The 24,220-nt window shown below is 43.8% G+C and overlaps 1 protein-coding gene across 1 annotated transcript in view; it reads left to right on the plus strand.

Annotated features, from left to right (window-relative positions):
* The window catches only part of CA7 (carbonic anhydrase 7), a 201,138-nt gene that overhangs the window by 108,306 nt on the left and 68,612 nt on the right, over positions 1-24,220 (plus strand). Inside the window, exon 3 of the mRNA XM_078671640.1 lies at positions 6,978-7,096. Coding sequence (XP_078527766.1) covers positions 6,978-7,096 — 119 coding nt within the window. The remainder of the gene's footprint in view (positions 1-6,977; positions 7,097-24,220) is intronic.

Genomic DNA, 24,220 nt, shown 5'->3' on the forward strand with positions numbered 1-24,220 from the left:
TTAAGGTACAGGGACATTGTGATTTGCCCAGAATCACAGTTTGGTGAGTCTAAGCTAGGATTAAAACCTGGTTCCCCAGTCAGCAGATCTTCCCACAAGTCCACATCGCCTCCCAATGATGACATTTGTTTTGCAGTTTTATATAGCGCACATTTGGCCCTGGTGTATTGTAGCACTCTACGTGAAAGCCAGACGTTATACATTCTGAGCCATGTGGAGATTATGGGCCATATGTATCAACAAACCCTTTTGCGATTCCTAAATAGCGATTCTTAAGGAATCGCTATTTAGGAATCGCAAAATGGTATGTATGAAGAAATTCGCTTTTTTTTAGCGATTCCTTAATCTTCCTTAATTGCGAATTCGCCTTTTGCGAATTCGCAATTAAGGAATAATTTCCAATGCATTCCTATGGGCCAGGAGGCCCATGGGAATGATTGCGAAATAATTCTCAAATTGCGAATTCGCAATTTGCTAATCGCAATTTGAGAATTATTTCAAGGGTGCAGGGGTGTCTCAAAGACACCCTGCTGCACCCCTGAAATGTACATGTGTGTGCATATGGCTCACATACATGCCCTATGGGCATGTGTGTGCATCACATGCCACCTTTAAAAATGCCAAATTGTGCATTTTTTGAAGAATTCGCAAGTTACCATCAACTACAAGTTGGTGGTAATTTGCAAATTCTTAACCATAATTCGCAGCCCAAAAATGCTACATACATAGCATTTAAGGAATCACAAAATTGCGATTCCTTAAATGCTATGGCAAAATAAGGAATCGCAAATCTTTGCTATTCCTTATTTTGCGAATGTATCATACATACCAAAACATGCAAAAAGGCCTTTTGCGATTCGCAAAGGCCGAAATTCTGCGAATTTCGGCCTTTGCGATTCGCAAAAGGCTTGATACATATGGCCCTAAGTGATTTGCCAAGAATCACAGGATGTTGAGCTGAAACTGGGATTCAAATCTGGTTTCCTAGTTCGAAGGTCGGCTCTGCTGTTAGGCCACATCTCCTTGGTGTCAATTTGTAATGAGGACACTAGCACTATGTGAATGGAATCCTTATAGGTCCACAGCCAAGACACTGAACGCTGCTTCCTACCACAGGGACTCAACACAAAATGTGGGGAGGAGCCGGGCAGTCCTGTGTAGCATAACAGAGGGGCAAGCTGGGCGGAGTCAAACTTCCAAAGAAGTACAGCAGCAATGTATCACAGATGGGAAACCCAATAGTATTATCAGGGCTTTAAGTGAGCCAGGTCCACCTGGTGCTCAGCCCCGGCAGTTCTGAAAAGCAGGTGCTGAGACGGCGTCTCTATCGGGCGCTCCATTTTTGTCCGCACCCTTCAGGGTGAAATAAAAATCTAAACTGCAGCAGTACCACCCTTAACTGCCTTTGATGTAACTTCAAAGAGACTCGTTATAGTTCTTTCACAGCCTCATTTCAGAACTGAAGCATTTTCAGTATTATATACAACGAAGCATAGTTGTTGCTTATTTATCTTATGTAACTAACAACCATTGACAAAGCCAATAGGTAAAATGTTACTTGTATTTAATATCTGGATGCAATGACAGAAACAGCAAAGTACCAGTCAGGTGGCACTCTATGGGATGTATGACGTTACAACGCCTACTTTTACAACGCAAACCTTTACAACGCATTTTTGCAACGCAACATCCATTACAACGCATTCTTTTCAACGCATGCCATTACAACAAATTTTTAAAAACTACCTTTACAACGCATTCCATTACAACGCATACTACCTTTACAAGGCATACCATTACAACACATAACATTACATTGCATGTATGGTAAGTATTGGATGGTATAGGGGTAAAATTACTATTCTAACTCCAGGGGGGTGCAACAGTAGGGTAAGTGTTGGATAGTGTAGGGGTTAAAATTACTATTCTAACTCCAGGGGGTGCAACAGTAGGGTAAGTGTTGGATAGTGTAAGGGTACTATGCGTTGTAATGGTATGCGGTGTAATGGTATACGTTGTAATGACTACTTTGTAATGACATACGTTGTAGTGGTATGCATTGTAGTGTCATGCGTTGTAATGGTTGCATTGTAATGGCATGCGATGTAATGGATGTTGTGTTGTAAAAGTTTTGTTGTAATGGTAGTGCATTGTAAAAGGTGCGTTGTGAAGGTTGTTTCCCACTCTATGCTAAGGGCAGATTTTTAGCTGAGGTGTTTTTAAGCCACGCCCTAATTACATCAGCCACGCCTCTTTGAGAGACCCCATTAGTTTTTCATTTGACTTAAAGCCCTGAGTATTATACGTTGAATCCCTGGGATCTGCTCTGCTTACATCCTGACATAACAGTGGAATTATACTCCAAGGCTAAAATGAAAACCGGCTCAAACTCCAGATGGAAGCAGAGTTTTTCCACCCAGGCAACACAAGTGGGTATCAGCAAATACCATCTCAGCTTGGGTGACCTGAGGCCTGCCTGCTGAGTTAGGCTTCTCCGTGCCTGTAAGGGCTCCCAGTGTAGACACAACAAGCGCCTTTGTGCCTGCTCATAAGACAAATCACATGTAGAATATGTTGTACACTGAGGAGGGTTCAAATGCAGGACCTAAATAATGCCCCGTTAAGCTAGTTATTTGTATAGTCCTTTATTATATAACACTTAGGGCGGTTCAAACCCCTGAGAGGGGACATGAGTGATGAGCAATAGCTGGAGAGAGAAAGATATGGGGCTCAGAAAGGATCTTTTGTACAAAGAGATCTTCCCCATGAGACTGGGGTATCACTGGAGAGTGACTGGTCAGAAAGTAGAGGGGTGGGGGAGTCAAAAGGAGCAGGAAGAGGGCAGGGATCAGTGAGAATAGCATCTTGTGACGCCATGAACCTTCAGGGGTAATCTTCTCGACTCAAGTGTGGACCTTTAAAAAATCAACATTGGTCACTTACAATGACCTCTTTTCATAAAGACTAACCCCCAGATATATCAAACATACATTTTGCGATTCCTTATTTGCGAAAAATAAGGAATCGCAAATAAGGAATTGCAAAATGCAATGCATCAAGAAATTGCCCTAAAAATTGCAATTTCTTAAAATTCCTTAATTGCGACTCGTAAATTACGAGTCGCAATTAGGGAATACCTCCCCATTCATTCCTATAGGCCTAGAGGCCCATAGGAATGAATGGGAAGACAATCTCACTTTGCCAATCGCAAATAGCGAATCGCAAATTGAGATTGCAATTTCAAGGGTGCAGGGGTGTCCAAAGGACACCCTGTTGAACCCCTGAAATTGTTCGGTGCACATATGTTGCGCACACGCATGCCCTTACGGCATGTGTGTGTGCAACATGAAACTTTGAAAAATTCACTTTAGTGCATTTTTCAAAGTTTTTGCAAATTACCATGAAGTTCAACTTCATGGTAATTTGCGCCCCCTATTAGCGAAATCGTTAATTTTTTAACTTTGATGCATTGCATTTAAGGAATCTCAATTTGAGATTCCTTAAATGCAATAGCAATTTAAGAAATCGCAATTTTGAGATTTCTTAAATTGCGATTTTTGCATTTGGGATGATGCATCCCAAATGCAAAAATACCGGTCGCAAAGGGGCAGATTCTGAGAATCTGCCCCTTTGCGAGTGGATTTAAGCTTGATGAATCTATGCATTAGAGCAGAGAGAACAATGCGCTTTATGTACAATGAACACTAAGTTCAAGCAAATATACATAATGTGGACTGAAACGGCCGGGACAGCAATGTATGTAATATAGATTTAAACTGCATCTGGGGTCTGAACCTAAGCCTCTCATTCCCCGTCGGCTCGCGTACATATACACTTATATTTATCGACTTAGAAGCAAGTTGGAGACATCACTATGGCACAGTATTTCCCAAGCATCAATTGGTGATTGAAGTCTGAGCTGGCTTTATATACTTCATCCCTTATGCCTTTTATGCCTCTTGCCCATAAACTCATGAAACATCTAACTGAGAGGGTCTTCTTTAGTTTGTGTCTTGGTCTTTCAACGCAGAGAGATGGAGTCTTCACTGCAAATGTTGACATTAGCATTGAATGATGACATTAGGTGTTTTCATGAGGTTTCCTTCTCTATCGAAATTCACCTAAATAGTTGTAGGGGAATTGACTCTTGTAATCTCACTTCTATGCGAGACCCAGGTGTTCCCTTTCCTTCCTTCTGGTTCCAGGGGAGAGGGGACTCTCTTCCAACGATACCGCTTCCTAATATGAACCCATTTCCTTTTGTTTGCCTCCAGTAGGTAGGGACAGCTCATTGTTTCTAGGGGGCTGTCTAGACACAGCTTCTCCTGCTCCACCTGAGTTCCAATTCCATCCCTCCCTGGCTCCTGCGTCGATCAACAATGAACTCTCCAGGTCAGATCTCTTGCTTGAAGAGGACCGTGGAAACCACCCCATTGTTGATCTCTGCCTTTACCCACATCTGCTGGTTCCTCCTTGGCTCACAAAAAGCGCTCCACTACACCTATATGTGTTACCTCCTCAACTATCCAATCTTAGGGCCTGATTACGAGTCTGGAGGTCCGAGGAATGCCAGACTTCTGGGGCCCCGATGGTGGTAGTGGTCCAGCCACCGATACACTGGCGGTCCGACCGCCGTATTACCACTTTGGCAGTCGGACCGTCATTGCACTGCTACAACTGCCAGGGAACCGTGTTCCCTGGTGGTCCTTTGGTGGTCAGGAGCTCACAATATGCTGGCGGTGCTGATGCGGCACCGCCATGCATATTACGAGTTTCAGAACCACCAGCAGTGTCATGGAGGTTCTTCCTCCATGGTGGTGCAGGGCCCTCTCATACCCGATGCATGAGGTGCATGCAGGGGGTCACATGTTGTGCCCCCCTGTATCCATGCACCCCCAGTTCCAGCACAGCATGCACTTCACAGTCCATGCAATGCTGTAATGCGCTGTGGCGGTCCTGCGGCGGTACCTTTTTAAGGCATACAATGGTGGCTTCGAGAGGCACTGCTGGAGTACTGCCACGCCCGCAGCATGCCCGCCAGACCACGAAAAACTTGTAATCTGGCATGCGGCAGCCCTGTTTGGCCCATAGACTTCATCCTTCCCCCGTCTCCTGTTGCCCATCTGGTATGCACTTTCGTGGCCACCGTCCAGACAGCCTACATTACCAGCTTCTCAAAACGACTTCATTTTCTAGTCATTGTAGTTGCTTTGTGGGGGTAGGATGACCTTGGTGAAATCATGAGGGAGTAGGAGTATGCTAATTGCCTGAAGTCGGGGTAGGGTGTTGAGAGCCACGAACTCGGACACACAAAATGTTTCCAAAATGTTTTAATCATTCTATCATTATTTGCATTCTCTAACATTCCAAGACAGAGAAAAGGCCTGATAGTCCATCAGAAACATCTCTGACAGAGAAGAGATTTAATAAAACTGATATCAATGCTTTCCTCCGTCTGTCTCACCTTTTGGCTTTGCTGACTGACTGAATTTGGTTGTTGCTGGTTCTGTTTGGCATTGGGAAAAAAGCACAATTATATATGAGCATGCATGCCTGGTGAGGCACATGTTTTCATCCTGATGATGTGTGCACGTGCATTTGGAACCACGTATGCGTGCACATTGCAGAAGTCATTTTAGTTTTCTCTCACCTTACCACTACATTAAAACCTATGTGTGAAAGCACAAATTGCGGCAGCCAGACCATCCAAGAAAGATATATATATATATATATATATATATATATATATATATATATATATATATATATATATATATATATATATATATATATATATAAAGAACACAGCAAGAAGGGGTGGAAGGGGAACTGAAGGGGGTGGCAAGGGGAAAGATGTGGACACCAGTGAGCAGTGTGAACAGTAGTAGAGGGCGGGAAAGATCAGAAGAAGAGCAAGTGTAGGATTTAAATACAAAAAAAGAAAGCCAGACGAATAGAAATGCTCTTGAGGGAGGGGGGAAGCAACACGAAGCAGCACTCAAGGGAGAGCAAGAAAACATATGCATGAACTCCCATATTTTAACGTACTAGAGACAAGAAGACCTAAATGGAGACCTACAAAGCAAATAAAAACAGTCTTCAAATACTTCTATAACTTGACAAGAGTTTAGGATGTATCCTTCAGAACGAAAGCTGCAGGCAGGTAAAGTTAGTCAGAAAAGCAAAGCAGCAAGAAAAAAGAAAATAAGCTTGCCCTTTCCACTAATAAAAAGAGAAAATACAAATTTGGGCAGTGTAAACGAGCTATAAAGTGGAGAAAACACAGACTTTCACATTAACATTGTTACAGTATGCTTTTTTTTTAGAAATAAAACTTTAATCCAAGTTCCCCTTTAATTAACATTGCCCACAATGGCATAGAAAATGACTTCATGCAACTCGATATAACATACTGGCCGTATGCCTACAAGTGCCCTAGTATTCCTGATGGCTTGGCAACTGCTTCCCGCTCTCTGTCCCCCACGCCAACCTGTCTACCAGGGCAAAAGAGCAGCCCCTCTCATATGTGTCTACCGTTTACCCTTAAAAGGCGGTTTCCCCTTTGAAGCGTTTCTTTTGTGCTCAGGCCCTGTTTGGTCTTCAATAGAGGAGTTACAAACCTAACCAGGATCCCAACATTGGCAGTAACTTCACAAATCGGAGGTGATTCATCTACAGACTCCAATGCAAGTTTCAGAGTGAAATGCTGGGGAAAAGGAAGAATTGCCAGGGTATTCAGACTAGGATTTCATATTCCCCAGGTAATTTCTAATTTTGATGGTAGCCTCAGCGTGGAGATAGTGGGACCTCATACTGAAGCCCTAGGCAGTCAGCACAGAGACACAATCTATGCTCATCTTGCATTTAAATTATGGGGTTATAGTCCAGGTCCTTGCAAGGTATTCTTCAGTGCAGCCTGATTTGTTTTAAGTCTGGGCACCCTTTTGGTTTTAAAAAAACTTCTTGTTTTTTTCCAGTGATAAGTGGGGGTCCACTTGAAGTTCCCTACCGACTGAAACAATTTCATTTCCACTGGGGTACTGAGCGTAACCACGGATCGGAGCACACTGTAGATGGGAAATCCTTTCCGAGTGAGGTAAGCTTTTCTCCATTGAATAACACAATTCTTATTTGCCTGTAGGCCTGTTTACTATTTTGTATCAACCGAATCTGAATGAGCTCCTGACCCTTCAGTACTTCAGGGTGAAATACAACAGGTACATGTGTTAGGCAGCAAAAATTATGCCATCAGTGACATTATCAGTGATCTCATCAATGATGTAATTCGAGATGGCATTAGTATTGTCATCAATTATGTCATTGAACATGTCATGAAGGATGTAATATGTGAGGTCATAAGCAGTACATGGAGGGGTCGAATGTTATTGATAAGTCAGTTAACTAAAACTGGCGCATTTCAGTGTTTAAAATGGTATTATTTAATAGACATTCCCATTTAGCTATAACATTACTCCTTTGGTTTTTACAGCAAAGTGCTTAAAGACTTTGGTGTAGAAATGGCAAACAACTTTGTCCTTTTCTATCTTGGCGTGGATAGCACTGTGCTAATTCTATGCTTAAAGACTTTGATAGAAAAACAGACATTTGGGGTGAGCAGATTTAGAGTTTTGCTGGTGTTGTGAGTGCTCTAACAGGAGCAGCTTTCCACCTAAACTTGAGAACTACCCAGAGTTCTCTCCTTCTTTTTTGCATAATTTATGCGTCACTCCATGCCTGAAAGGGTTTTGTTTTGATTTATACTGGGTGCTCCCTTGTGTCTGGACAAAGCTATACCGCTCTGAAGAGCTCTAATTAGAGCAAAACACTGTGTCAGGGGTTGCTTTTACTCATTTCAGGTTGGCTTGAGATGGTATTTTACCAATTCAAAGCTGTAATACTGTGCCTGGAGTGATAAATGGCTTTTGTCATTTTACAGCTCGGCAAAGACAGCACTGTGCTAGTCCTATGCTTAAAGACTTTGCTGTAGAAATGGCAAAAGACTTTGTCCTTTTCTATCTCGACATGGATAGCACTGTGCTAACTCTATGCTTAAAGACTTTGATAGAAAAACAGACATTTGAGGTGAGCAGATCTAGAGTGTCGCTGGTGTTGAGAGTGCTCTAACAGGAGCGGTTTTCCACCTAAAGTTGAGAACTACCCAGAGTTCTCTCCTTCTTTTTTGCATAATTTATGCATCACTCTATGCCTGAAAGGGTTTTGTTTTGACTTATACTGGGTGCTCCCTTGTGTCTGGACAAAGCTATACCTCTTTGAAGAGCTCTAATTAGAGCACAACACTGTGTCAGGGGTTGCTTTTACTCATTTCAGGTTGGCTTGAGTGGGTATTTTACCGATTCAAAGCTGTAATACTGTGCCTGGAGTGATAAATGGCGTTTGTCGTTTTACAGCTCCCAAAGACAGCACTGTGCTAGTCCTATGCTTAAAAACGTTGCTGTAGAAATGGCAAAAGACTTTGTCCTTTTCTATCTCGGCGTGGATAGCACTGTGTTAATTCTATGCTTAAAGACTTTGATAGAAAAACAGACATTTGAGGTGAGCAGATCTAGAGTGTCGCTGGTGTTGAGAGTGCTCTAACAGGAGCGACTTTCCACCTACACTTGAGAACTACCCAGAGTTCTCACCTTCTTTTTTGTATAATTTATATGTCACTCTATGCCTGAAAGGGTTTTGTTTTGACTTATACTGGGTGCTCCCTTGTGTCTGGACAAAGCTATACCGCTTTGAAGAGCTCTATTTAGAGCAAAACTCTGTGTCAGGGGTTGCTTTTACTCATTTCAGGTTGGCTTGAGTTGGTATTTTACCAATTCAAAGCTGTAATATTGTGCATGGAGTGATAAATGGCTTTTGTCATTATACGGCTCGCAAAGACAGCACTGTGCTAGTCCTATGCACAAAGACTTTGCCGTAGAAATGGCTAAAGACTTTGTCCTTTTCTATCTCGGCGTGGATAGCACTGTGCTAATTCTATGCTTAAAGACTTTGATAGAAAAACAGACATTTGAGGTGAGCAGATCTAGAGTGTCGCTGGTGTTGAGAGTGCACTAACAGGAGCGGCTTTCCACCTAAACTTGAGAACTACCCAGAGTTCTCTCCTTCTTTTTTGCATAATTTATGTGTCACTCTATGCCTGAAAGGGTTTTGTTTTGAGTAATATTCTGGGTGCTCCCTTGTGTCTGGACAAAACTATACCTCTCTGAAGAGCTCTAATTAGAGCGAAACACTGTGTCAGGGATTGCTTTTACTCATTTCAGGTTGGCTTGAGTTGGTATTTTACCAATTCAAAGCTGTAATACTGTGCTTGGAGTGATAAATGGATTTTGTCATTTTACAGCTCGCAAAGACAGCACTGTGATAGTCCTATGCTTAAAGACTTTGCTGTAGAAATGGCAAAAGACTTTTCCTTTTCTATCTCAGCGTGGATAGCACTGTGCTAATTCTATGCTTAAAGACTTTGAAAGAAAAACAGACATTTGAGGTGAGCAGATCTAGAGTGTCGCTGGTGTTGCGAGTTGTCTAACAGGAGCGGCTTTCCACCTAAACTTGAGAACTACCCAGAGTTCTCTCCTTCTTCTTTATATATATATATATAAATATATATATATATATATATATATATATATATATATATATATATATATATATATATATATTGCCACAACATCTTCCTCGCAGAAAGGGATCAGCCGCACACCAACAACGGAGCTTGCAACCTTTAATAAGCAGATAATAGTGAAACCACAGGAAATGCACTCTGTTTAAAAGTTCGCCCCTCAGTGGAACGCCTCCAGTGGCTTGCAGTGCCTTATGGTACTCGTGGTTCACTATTCTTTCTTTATTTTCAGCCCTCCATTGGGTATGGTTAGAAGTTAGTTTTACCTTGGTTTTTTAAAATTCAAAGTTCGTTGTGCCCCAAGTAGCCCATTTTCGAGGCTTGCCGAGGTCCATGCCTAAGTCGGTCTTTGGCGTCACCTGCCTGCCCTTTTCGCTTCCGCGGTACACAACAGGGGTTCAACTGCGGGCAGACAATGGCGCACTTTCTGGAGGTACGTTGCTGTGGTGGACCCACACCGTTAAACATTGCCACAACATCTTCCTTGCAGAAAGAGATCAGCCGCACACCAACAACGGAGCTTGCATCCTTTAATAAGCAGATAATAGTGAAACCACAGGAAATGCACTCTGTTTAAAGGTTCGCCCCCCGGTGGAACGCCTCCAGTGTCTTGCAGTGCCTTATGGTACTCGTGGTTCACTATTCTTTCCTTATTTTCAGCCCTCCATTGGGTATGGTTGTGCAAAGTTCATTGTGCTCCAAGTAGCCATATATCTGAACTATCAGAATCTGCGTGGCACGACACTCTACATGCCAAATACAAGCCTGTCTAAATACACCTATCCTACTAAGGAAATAATGAGTTTTTAAATATGCAACAACAATTGAAAGACTATCATTGGTCGCATTTAAGGACTCAGTGTCCCACTATGCACCGCAAAATGTTGAACTGTAGATACGCCCTCTTAAGAACAGGTGAAAAGCAAATAAAACCGGAAACATTAATTAACAATGCGAGCCTCGGATGTTGTAAATGCTGCCCTAGAAGAAGAGGTCATCACCTCGAAACGCGTTGGCGAATGGATAAATTAAGGTTGACAAAGGCAGACTGCATTTCACTCGAGCGCCGTTGCGTGCTCTCCCAAGCACAAGGCACTTTGGATTACATATATATATATATATATATATATATATATATATATATATGTTCAAAACCTCCACCAAAAACTCCCGCTCACGCTCCATGCGGGTGCTGCTACTTCGCGTTGGTGGACCGTGATTCAATTGCTTCAGATTCCTTCGTACCATGAAGTTCGTAGCGCACACACGAGTCCAAATATATTAATTATTTTATTATATATTTTCACTGTGGCTGACAAATGTGTTTTGGCCATTCTGTCCTTTGTCAAAGCCAGCATTCCACATACTTTTTCCCAATTTAAAAATTGTTCTTTATCACAATAGAAAATTGACTTATTTCTATGTACTATTGCATCAATCGTCGTTGTAAAACGCATTCGATGATTCATTTCATGTTTCAATCAAATATATTCAATTGATAAATAAATCAGCATACTAATAATTTAGAATATCTTATATGTGCAAGGTGCTACTATCACTTTAAAAAGGGGAGGACCTTTTCATATTATTGAGCCTGTAGGGATTTTTCTTTGAATGTATATGTTCACTACATGATCATTCAAACACATGAATTAAATTAAGCCCTGACTGGGCATTGTTACTTACATAAAGTGACAATCAGTGTGACTATCTACCACTGACAAAATGCTAATGCCTATATGCTCTCTTCTCTCCACCACAGGATTTACATCAAAAAGCAGATGGAATGATAGGACATCTCGTTTCCCCGCATCCCAATGTTACCTATAGAAAAATGTCTTTCCCTTGTGGTGGAATCATGAAACAGAATGATAGCACAGCATTTAGGATAAGAAAGCACTGTTATAATGTGGTTTATCGACAGACCTCGTGTTAGGATTATATTATGTTCTTATGGTTGTAACATCTGGCATAGTACTTTAAAGGGACATACTTGAAATGTATGATTTGGCCAGCAATAGGAACCTTTAGCAATGGTAACTACAGGCCACAATGGCTGTCCTTTTAGATGGAAATGCTGTGACGGGGAGGAGACAGCATATAGGCATTATTCTTGAACCAGCGGCAGCATTTCTTTTTAATTGACAAAGCAGAGCACGGCGGAGTCTTAGCTCACCTCACCTTCTACCAGCGTTTTTAGCCCACTCTTCGCCGCACCCGCTCCGCGGGTGCCGCTTCACAGGCTGCGGACACCGGACCAACTGGGCACCTTTCTGTGGCGGTAAGGCGGCTGAGGGCGCGAGGCGTCAGCGGGGCTGCGAGCGTGCAGGGACTTCATTTCCCAGAAGTCCCTGCTAGACCGACGGAGAGCTTCCGGTCCGCTCTCCCTGCTGGCCCGCCCCCCGCCCCCCGCCCTTGAGGTGCTTAAGAGGAATCTCCAACAGGGTTCAGATGGGACATTATTCTTGAACCAGCGGCAGCATTTCTTTTTAATTGACAAAGCAGAGCACGGCGGAGTCTTAGCTCACCTCACCTTCTACCAGCGTTTTTAGCCCACTCTTCGCCGCACCCGCTCCGCGGGTGCCGCTTTACAGGCTGCGGACACCGGACCAACTGGGCACCTTTCTGTGGCGGTAAGGCGGCTGAGGGCGCGAGGCGTCAGCGGGGCTGCGAGCGTGCAGGGACTTCATTTCCCAGAAGTCCCTGCTAGACCGACGGAGAGCTTCCGGTCCGCTCTCCCTGCTGGCCCGCCCCCCACTCCCCCTATATTACAGCTTCCGCCTCCCGCAGCGCGGGACGCAGCCCGGGCGAAGACAGGGCAAAGACTGGGCCGTTTGAGGCCGTTCGAGGACTGGACTGGCCTACCCTCCTTCGCCTATCCGGGGAAACTGTTCAACTGTGGTTGGTGTTGTTAGAAATTTTTTTGATCCATAGAAGGTTGTATTTGGGTTTTCACTGTTTATGAACATGTCAGTTAGGATAACCCGTAGCAAGACTGGCAAGGGAAACACTTCAATCAGTGGCCCAATGGATGATTTTATCACCCGTACTAATCAGGCAATTGATGAGGAAATTTTTAAGTTACAGTCCCGTGTTTCTCTTGAACTGGCAGCCGCAAGAAGATTATCAGAGGTAATTACTGCCTCGAAAAAATCTTCACTGGGGCATATTGCAACTACTGTCACCCCGGATAGACCTGCCACTCTTAAATCATTAGTCCTGCAGGCAGAGGTTCACCAGGTTCCAACTCTACAGCTTGTTTCACAGGCTGCAGAGTCTATTGAAGATGCCGGTGACACAATTCCACCTGTATTGTCCCCCGTGAAAAATGTATCTTTTAACTTTTTTAATCCAGCAATTGTAAAACCTTCTGCTGACACGCAGGTCAATAGTTCTAATTTCCCTGACCCTGTAATTTTTAATTCTTCAAGATCTAATCTAGATTTGGGCACCTCCCTAAAAAGGAAAAAGATTTCCCGGTATGCTTATTATGGAAAAAGGGCAAGAGCTGTGCAAAAACCAAAACTGCCCCCTACGCAAATCTCTAAAACGATCGAAGGGATTATTCCTAAGGAACAGATACACGTAGAGGGTGCCAAGGGTGTGTCACTATCTGCTAAAAACCTTATTACCCCTCAGGAAGGGGGTTTAACTGTTGAGGATCAGATAGGGAAGGAAGGGAAGGACGGGGAATTCATAAGCATGGTTTGGGAAACACTTAAGAAATTACTCTCCCCCCTTGCACATAGACTCTCCTCCATCGAAAACAGTTTGTTGGAAATGGAGAAAAGCATCATAGCCTTGGCTACTCTTGGCTTGAGAAGTCTAGAAAATCAGGGCATTGGGGTAGAGGATCCGATTCCACAGGTATCTAACTCTCCTTTACCTATACCTCCACCTGAACGTCCAGTTCCGAAACCACGATCAGTGGGCGTGAATCAAATTGTTGCACCTCAACCTGCTGTCCCTTCCCGTCCTTGTACTAAACTTACCTCAAACCCTACTGTAGTTCCCCCTCCTAAACAACGGCCGACAGAATTTCATCAACAGTATCCCCGGGGTACATCTGAAAAGAATAATTTCAGAGGGGGGTATATCGATCTTCCCCCAGAGGCAAACGACTACGTGGTTGTCTTGACGGGCGTTCCAGAGCTTGAAAATGGCCATCACGAGAACCATTGGTCTTTGAAGAACAAAACAATGCACTGGCTCAATGCAAACCGTGCAATTCCCAATGGTAGGAAGAGTAGAGTGCTGATGGTACGACGTGTTCCTTGGGTGGGCCCTACAAAGAAATCTGTGGTTGGAGATTGTGTAGTGGTGACCTTCGAGGACCCCCATACAGCACGTTATATTTGCTCTTGTCCCAATGGGGAAGGTTCCTGTGTAATTCCTAGACTTCTGTCCTTTTTCTATCCTCCACCCCCTAAAAAACCCCTGTATGATGGTTGGTCATTGGTACAGCGCAATCCTTGGAGGACTTATTCCTCCAATTACCAAGATTCTTCTATGTGCTGGAATGGTCTACCCACCCAGAATAGGTTCAGCTGCCTTGAGGAGGTAGACTGACTTACAAGGCAAGCAACGGTTAATGTAGAATTAATGGCCTCTGCAACTCCGATGTCAGGGCCCCCTGTAAGCCCCCTTGTAATGTCTGATTATAATCACGGACACATGGAAAGTTATCCAAACCCGATATTAGCACATATTGATAATGCTGAGGAATGCGCTGTTGCTATGACTAGTCCCCCACCCAAGGTATCGTTCATAGTCGACCCACAGCAAGATAGTGCAGTTCCCCCCTTGGTACCACCGGTCTTTAATGCTGAACCAGATCCTCCTAGTACTGAGCCAACCCCTCAATTGATTTTCCTGTCATGGAATATCGCTGGAGTGGGCAAAAATCTGAAAGACCCAGAATGGGCAGATTACATTGACACCAGAGATTTCTGCCTATTGCAGGAAACTTGGGCATTGGATATCCCGCACAGGATGGGTTACAAAACTTTTGGTATCAAGGCCACTCAGTCCGGCAGGGGAAGGCCTTGTGGGGGATTGCTCATATGGCTCAAAATCACCTTAACTATAAGAGCTGAGGTTATAGATACAGGAACCCCAGATATTCTGGCTCTAAAAATTGTATCTACCAATGGGGGTGAATATTACATTATTAATGTTTATAATAGACCAATAGGGTACTCTAAAGTCTCGCCCACCCTGGAAATCCTGGATACTTTCATGAAAAGGGTGGTGGGCGAAACTCCTGTAATACTAGGGGGCGATCTAAACTGCAATTTTGAACCGATTCATGGGATCTCAGATATATTTCAAGAGGAAGACCAAGCATATAATATCCCCCAGCTTGACACCCTGAACTATGTCCCCTGTAGCACTCTGGCGGTTCAATTAATGAGGCTAACAGTTGATCATGGCCTCAGAGCGTGCAATGGTCGACTTCCCTCAGATTTTACAAAACAACCTACCTTTGGGAAATCGAATAGTAGATTAGATTTTATCTTTGTCTCATAAATTATTTGGCATTTTATGCTTGATTTTAAAGTCTCACTGAGGGCAGAGAGTGATCACTTTCCCTTGGAACTTTTTATTGACCCGCATATAATTAGTGACACTATTGGTCCGGCACCATGTGAGGTGGGTGCTGATGTCCAATGTGAGCAGGCACATATAATTAATAATAATAGACGTGCTCTAAAATGGCCACATCTTTTAAGTGAGGGTAAGACCCTGGCTGCAGTTTATTCATTGTTTGATAAGACCTTTTCACCCTTAGTAGGACAACCTTTATCTACTGATAACTGTGATTATTTTGTTGAGCTACACACTGTCTTTTTTGATGAACTAAGAGTTCATATGTCTAAATTGCCGAGGAAGAATCGCCAAAATGTACGCGTGGGATGCCATGGAAAACTGTGGTACGACCACGCTTGTAAAATGGCTAAGAGAAAGCTCTTATATGCAATTAGAAGTAAAGTCCAAGATGATGTTAGACTCGCTAGGGAGGAGTACAAGCGAGTTCAAAGGGTATCACAAAAAACATGGGAAGAGTCAATCTGGGCTGAAATGTTGTTTGCTGCTAAACACAATGACAATGTCGGCTTTTGGAGGTTGGTTGCAAATGGGGGACACGCCAGTAGACCCGTGAGGGATTCGTATATTGATGAAATGACATGGGTAACGCACTTTTCAAATCTGTATAAACCATATGATAATGATAACGAGGAGGAGCCCCCATGTCCACTTTCACCACCTGTGTGTCTTGATTTCACTCTGGAGGAAACATACAGAGCAATCAATGAACTAAAAAATAATAAAGCCCCGGACCAGATAAAGTATCGGGTGACCTCTATAAACATGTACCTGAAGTTTGGGCACCCTATATTAACCGTTTGTTTAATGCTTTGTCCATAAGTTGTAATTATCCTGATAGTTGGCGTGCAGCAGAAGTTGTCCCGATTTTTAAAAAGGGAAAAAGATCTGTACCCTCAAACTATAGACCTATTAGTTTAATGGACATTCTGCAAAAACTCTATGCCAAGCACCTACTATTTAGGATAAATGACTGGTTGGAGGAATCGGCCATACTTTCCAAATTTCAGGCAGGTTTTAGGTCCAAGACCAGTACGCTAGATCAGGTCTTTAGATTTTGTTGCCTGATTTGGAAGTACGTCCAAATTCGGAAAGGTCATTTGTATGTAGCCTTTATCGATCTAAGGGCGGCATTCGACCTTGTCCCTCGCAATCTACTATGGAGAACGTTAAACACAGCCGGTCTGCCAGCAAGTCTATTGGTCCACATTATTGAATTGCACGCTAGAAATCACGCAAACATCAGATGGGGTCCGAAAGGTGAATTGACGCGTGACATCCCGATTAAGCGTGGTGTCCGACAGGGATGCGTCCTGGCCCCCACTTTGTTTTCTATTTTTGTTAATGATGTGCCTGATTATCTTAATGCTTGCAATAATGATTCGCCACAACTAAATGGAGAGAGAGTGCCTGCGTTGCTCTTCGCGGATGATACCATCTTAATATCCCAAACCAAGAAGGGCCTCCAGGCACTCCTAAACTCCTTTAGAAGTTACTGTGTGACCAAAGGACTAGAAATAAATGTTGATAAAACAAAATGTATGGCTTTAAACCCTATTAGACCGGATAAAGGGAACTTGACCCTGAATGGGGAAACTTTAGGTACTGTGGAGAATTTTATTTATTTGGGGGTAGTACTCGATTCTAAATTAACATGGAAGGCTCAAATCGAAAAAAGTAAGGTGTCATATGCCCATAATGTAAAACCTATAATCTGCAGATTGAATGCTAGTACAAGCAAAAGTACAACTCCTGTACTTGAACTTTTTAAATTCAAGATTCAGTCTGCAGCATTATATGGGGCTGAGATATGGGGACCTTGGGCCAAGGAGAGCTTTCAAGGCCTCGATAACAAATTCATGAGATCAATTGTAAGGGTCCCAACCAGCACACCACTAATACCTCTCCATCTCGATTTGAACTTCAAACGAACCGACCACCTAGCTATCTTAAGACCGCTAATGTTCTGGATAAGGACTTGGTCCACTCCGGAACTGGTCGATTACAGAAAGGGTCTTCAAGAAGTATTAAATTTAGATACTTTCAATTCCCTTCGGTGGTTCGGGCATGTTAAAAAATGGTTCTATAATTTGGGGTTGAGTTCATTTTGGGAAAATCCAGAGAATTTACCAACTCTTGCTAAAAATACTGTGAAAAGAGCATATTGGTGCTTTATGAATGATAGACACACTCATGACAGTAGAATTGGCACCCTAACAAGAAACTTCCTAACCTTCAAAAGCGAACCATGTTTTGAACTGTTCTTAGACGAAATAGAGCCGCCCCTAGCCAAAACTCTCTTCCTGAAGTTCAGGTATGGGAACCTCATGCTGAACTCTAACGTTGAGCGTTGGACAAATAAAAAACTGGATTGTCCTAATAGTACAAGTGAGAGATGTCCTATGTGCTCAGATTTATGTAAAGAGAATGAGGTCCATATGTTGTTCATATGTAAAGCATATCTGAAAGCTCGGAAAAGATGGCTCAAACCCATGTGTGCTCTTTTAGGAACTAGATCTTGCTTTGTAGCATACAGGATCCTAAAAACAAATACTGCACAGTTTATTGTATTTAGTATCAGTAGGTTTCTTTACTCAGTGTTTATTGTCCGAAAGAAAATGGGACAGGTGCTTTGAAGATGGATACATTTTAATAGTGAATCTTGCTGCTAAAAATTTGTATTTTCCCGCTGAATGAATTATGTCTTTGATTTCATTGGTGAGAATTTAATTTTACACCATATTAATGTAATTATTGCTTCAATTGATTTCACGTATATATTGTGTATGAATTGATGAATGTATATATGTGTCTCTTTTATGGCCGTCGGCCGAAATAAAGATTACTAATATAGGCATTTGGACTTTTCCCATTTTAAGATGGTTGCAACTATTTTCTAGTTATTGTATACATAGACGTGAGTCAGTTTTCTATTGTGATAAAGAACAATGTTTAAATTGGGTCAAAGTATGAGGTACGCTGACATTGACAAAGGCCGGTATGGCCGAATTGCGTTTGTCAGCTACTGTAAAATATAAAATAAAATAATTCATTTATGGATTTGTGTGTGCGCTACGAACGTTGTGCTATGAAGGAATCTGCTTGCTCCCACCATATCTCTCCCTCTTTCCATTGACCTTGTTTTTTCTTGCCCCCACACATCCTCCCTTTTTCTGTTGTCAGTGATGTGTCTTGCCCCCACCCGCCCTACGTCCTTCCATTCTCTGTATTGCTGCTTGCCTCACCAACCCTCCCTGCTTCTGTTGTCTGTGTTGCTGCTTGCCCCCACCCACCCTTCCTTCTTCCATTCTCCATGTTGCCGCATGCTCCAACCCATCCTCTGTCCATTATCCGGGCTGCTGTGTTGTTTCCCCAACCCACTCTCTTTCTGTTTTCCATGTTTCTGCTTGCCCTCACCTGCTTCCCCTCTTGTCTGTGTTGCCTCATCCTCCCTTCTTCTGATGTCTGTGTTACTTGCCCACACCCACCCTTTGTTGTCCATGTTTCTCCTCATACCTGCCACCCGTCCCTCCACTATGTAGTCTGCCGTCTCTCCCTTCTTACTTTGCCTGTGTTGCTGATTGCCCCGGCTGCCCTCCCTCCTTCCAATGCCCCTGTTGCTGCTTGCCCCCACCCGCCCCTCCATCCGTTGTCTGTGTTGCTTCTTGCCCCATCAGCCCTCCTTCTGTTGTCTATGTTGCTGCTTGCCCTCATTCATTTTCCATGTTGCACCGCCCACCGGGGCCGGGAAACATGTCTATGTTTGCCATCAATGTTGGCTCCCTCCAACCTTCATAACAAAAAAACAATGCTGTGGTGTGGACACCACTGGCCCTGTCCTAGGACATTTTCCCCCCACATCCTTGATCCTCCATTTTGTCATTCCACCCACCATCTGTGTTGCCTTTCCCTCCCTCAGTGTTGCCTCCAACCCCACAATATAAAAAAGTGCTGTGATATGGCCAGCGCTGACTGTGTCATAGCGCTTTTTTCCCACACCCTCTGTTGTCGGTGATGTGCCTCCACATGCTCTCCCCCCACATACACCCTTCCATCCTCTCGCCTTCCAGTGAGGTAAAAACGCTGCTGTGCAACAAGGCTAAAAACATTGATAAAGGCAACAGTTCTCATCTCCTAGGTGAGACATATTGGCTTGGCCACTGATTGTTTGAAAATCAATCACAGGAATGGTGGTTGAAATTTTGCGCACCGACCTATTAGCAAATTGCAACCATTTTTGGAGACCAGCATCTTGGTACATCTGGTTGTCAAATTCTAATCAGTGTCCATTGTTAGTTGCACTTTGAGTAAAATATCTTTGTAAAACTAACTACCCCCAAAAAGACTTGTACTTCGAAAAATACATGACGGGTAATATGTAATGTGGTCCTTTATTGTCATCTTAGGGTTCTGGTGACATTTACAAACAACCGCAATAGTGGACCATATTACAAAGTTATTCATGATATAGTCTCTGTACATTAAAATATGTATACTTACAAATATAGTGTGTGTGTGTGTGGGTGCATGTGTGTGTGTGTGTGTGTGTGGGTGCATGTGTGGGTGTGTTTGTGTGTGTGTGTGTGTGTGGTCTCTGTCTTTCTCTGTACAGAAGGCAAATTAATCTTTAAGGCAGCACAGAGAGTCCTCCCACCCTAGACAGGATATCTATCCCTTGCATGGTATAGCTGTGAGGTAAAGAATATCTGCCTCATGAAAGCATACCATAATTAGGTTTTGATCAGGCCGCCACATGTTCGGCATATAGTTTTTTTTTAAAACTGTATTATCTTGTAATGATGAATGAAGCCATACGTTCATTATTCAAATGTATTTTATTTATATATCCATATGGGTACTTAGGTCAGAGTTTCATTCATCTTCAGGCGACCAGCACTGATCAATCGACATCAAAGATGAACAGGCTGCCCGGTGAATTTTGAGCAGGTTGCTCTTTTTCAAGGGACAAAATTAGTAAGCATTGAGAAATGAGGGGAATGCAGCGATTTGGGGCGCCTATACCATCCTGCGAGATTAAATAAATCCTTGGCAGTACGGGACTGCCTACTAATTTGGGCCCAATAATGAAGAAAGAGCAGGAGGCGCAAAACAATCGCTTAAAATTAAGTTTGATCTTCAATTAAGCATCTTAAACTTTTTTTTTAAATGAAGTTTAAGCATTGGAAGTGCATATTTTCTAAAATGCAAGTAGCGCTTTCCACCAAAGAAGGTAATATTGAGTTGCAAACGCACTCTCTGTCGTTGGATGAAACTAATAAAGTCGGACTAGCAGTTGTTACCGCTGTCTTGCCATTGGGTACTCCTGGCTCTGCCTTTTCTCTCCCTCCTGTTAGGGTTCATGAAGCCAGCCGCAGTAACAGAATCTAAAGGACAGGTTGAGAGTCCTGTTCGGTCTCTATGGTTTTCACTCCTTGCCCTTCCCCCATACACTCAGCCTGAGGAGGCTGTGGAGCGAGGAAGGGTGGGGCAAGGGGGCAACCCTGTGATGCCATCAGGTGTGAAATAATAGATGAAGTCACTGCTGCAACCCCTAGTTCTGTGATAAACTGGTAAACATGCAAAAGAAATGTGTTTTTACAAGTGGGCCGAGAGAAAAATAATTTCTCTTTTATGTTGTCCAACATCCATGTTTATAGGTTACCAATATCTTGCTGGAGTCGAGCAATTAACCAGCACGTATCAGTCTCACCAAAGCGACTAGTCAGTTAAGGACATTTTCTTTTGGCTGGGATGTAGACCATCACTAGGGGATGACGAGCCTAGCTAAAGCGAAGAGTGGGTCACGTTGGGTAACTGACCAGGGAAAGACCATATTGTTGTATATTTTGCTATTGACATTTGCATGGCACCCATTTTGTCCTTGTGCTTTCAGCAGTCTGGAGACTTCTAACATGGTTCTGGGCTCACTGATGTAGACCGCATTCTTCATCTTTGTTTTGCATTTTTTAAATTGCTTTTCCAACTTTACCAGCAACATGCGAGTGAAAGGACACTTGTAGTAATGTCTTTTCACTCCATGACGCTGTAAGCCACTTATTTCACACTTATAGACTAAAAGAGACAATAACTTTAAAAATTGGACTTGCAGATCTGATTGGGGAGCCATCTATTACTTAATGCTGGGCTACGCCATAGACGTAATTTGATTGAAGCTATGGCAAATCGGCAGCTGTAGCATAAGCAGGTCATGCACATGTAGTACCACATGGAGTCACGCAGTACATCACAAAAAAATACAATAGAGTAAACTGAACCAGGAGAGTCCCGACCCAGAGGAGTTTCGATGAGATTCAACTGTAGGACATCTTTGGCTACCTTAAGAGGGTCACCGAGAAGGAGGGACATTGAGAGCGTCACAAAGATATATGTTGTGATGGGTAGGTTTGGTGTATGTGACCTCGTCAATGTGTGCGCTTGATGGGTGCAGTGGGCTCCATAGGTGAGTGCTGCGTTATTGTGAGTGCCTGTGGGTCCCGTGAGGGGAAGGTGGGCTGGGACCTCCCCACATTGTGGTACGTGTGCATGTGGAAATTTGGGATTAATGACACACATGCTGCACTCTGTGATATAGGGGGGGCCAAGGTGGTTTTATGTAGTTTTTAGCTTCCAATTTCCTGATGTATGTGCCCCAGATCAACGTGCCTGCTCCCCCATCGCCCAGGATTTGCATTATGGACATGGTGTCTAGTTCGGCATTCACCAACTTCAGTAGGGGTAGTGAGCCAACCCTTCATGTCAGGGTGCGCTAGACTTCCTGGACATCGCTATTTGTCGTTTAAAGAGTGTAAAAGCAAGGTGTAGGAATCTGTGTAGGTAATTGTCCTCTTTAGTTCTGGAGTGAAGGCCCAGCAGACAGGACTCAGGGCTCGATGGTATTGTGTGGTAGGCTAAGGCTGAGGTGAGTTCCTCAAAGTCTCCCCAGGCCCGCTGTATTTTTTCGGGCAGTCCCATACCATGTGGAAAAAAAAGAACACCTGGGCCATTCAGATGCCGCCCCAATGGATATGTCTCGTTGAGAGGTAAGTCTGGTGTAAGTAATTGAATTGTGTGTAGCGGAACCGTGGATTGCGCAATACCTCTTTCATTTGTTGCACACTTCTGACCCATTGCTTATCTGTGAGATCCGTCTGAAGGTCCATCTCCCAAAAGGCCCTGGGTCTCACATTTGGTGTGCGATAATATGCAGTTAATGCAATATATAAGAACCGTAATTGGTTTACGGGTGCCTCCGTGGGAGAGCATTCGGTGCATTTTTGTGCATATTTATATAGCGCAAACTTGACCCGAAGGTATTGGAGCGCTTTACATGAGCACCGGTTACTTACACATTCAGGCACGGGGAGATTAGGTGATTTGCCCAGAATCACAGGATGTGGACGCGACCCGAGGCTCGAGCCCTGGTTTCCAGCACCAAAGTTGGTAGTCTAGCCATCGGACCACATCCTCTCCCCAATTGTGGGTGAGGTGGTGGATTCTGAGTGGCCTTGTCCCCACTGTGTGAGCAAAGCATTTTGTATGGCAGTGCATGTGAGGAATTGTCCTGCCGGGATCCATATATGCCACTCATGTCCTGGAAGGATCTCGTCTTGCCCTTCACACATAAGTCTCCCGCTGAGGCTATCCCAGCCTCACTCTACTGCATGATAAAATGTCATTGGGCAACGGCCTGAAAGGACGGCAAGCTCCATATTGGTGTCAATTGTGAGAAAAGTGTCATTCATTTACCTCCCTGTCCATACTTATGCAGGAATAGGTACGTTTTTTTATCTGGTGGGTTATGAGTAACAGTGGTTCCCGAGGTGTGGTTAACCAAGTGTGTATGTGTACCGCGTTAATCAGACTTTGCACTTCGGTTCTTTCAGTGCATTGAGCTGTACCAAGCCTTCCTATTGGCCACTGCAGCTGCGGCACTGAGTAGTACCACTCATCGTTAGGGTTACCCAGCCCCCTCTCCGGAAGCAGTTTCTGCATGTAGCACAATGCCACTTGTTTTCTACCTGTTCCTCATATGAGGTTGGAGAGGGTGCTATGTAAGTCCTTAAAGAATCTCTGGGGGAGCATGACCAGTAGGGCAGCAAAGTAGTACAGTAATCTGGCGAGAATATGCATCTTGGTAATCACCACGTGCCCCACCAGGGATAGCCAAAGCAATATCCAGAATGGCAGGAATCTGACGATGGAGCCAAGAGCTTTAGTTATTTAGCCCTCCAACCAATCACGTTCCTCGTGGTATATTTGTACTCCCAGATATTTAAACGTATTGAAGCGCCAATCAAGTCTAGTTTGATTTGCCACTTCTTTGTTATGGTCCGCTGGCTGTGATAACGGGAAGAGGCAAGACTTGGTCCAGTGTACTCTGAGGCCTGACATGACTCCAAGTTCATCCAGTGTTTCAATCAGGACTGGAATCGTAGAGGTCCCATCCTGCAGGTAGGACAGGGCATCGTCGGCATATAATGATATTATGTGCCAGCCATCGTGGGTAGGTATACCCCATTCTTGGGCCCATAGGCATAGCTTGCATGTCAATGGTTTCATGGCCAAAGCAAATAGCAGTGGGGAGACGCAGCATCCTTGTCTGGTTCCTGTCTGTATTTCAAAACTGTCTGAGATTATATGTCCTGTTTTCACTCTGGCAGTCGGCCAGTTGTACAGCTCCTTCATCCAGCTGAGGTAGCATAGCCATAGTCCCATGTTTCTCCAATAAGAAAGTCCACCCTGTTGCGTTTACACCCCCCAAGGAAGACTCATACCCGGAGCTAGGGGTAAACGTGGCTTTATTCTTCAGCCTTATCCCCAAACTGATTCCGTTTCCTCCACTGCCCCTCCCTATCCGTTTCCGCTTGAACTCTCTTCTTAAGAGTCCCCATGAATCACTCGACCATGCCGTTGGCTTGGGGCCATAGGGGAGTGATTTTCCGATGTTTAAAGTTAAGGTGTTCCGCAAATTCGTGGCTGTTG

Source organism: Lissotriton helveticus, chromosome 12, assembly GCF_964261635.1.
Source record: "Lissotriton helveticus chromosome 12, aLisHel1.1, whole genome shotgun sequence".
In the NCBI taxonomy this organism is placed as follows: domain Eukaryota; kingdom Metazoa; phylum Chordata; class Amphibia; order Caudata; family Salamandridae; genus Lissotriton; species Lissotriton helveticus.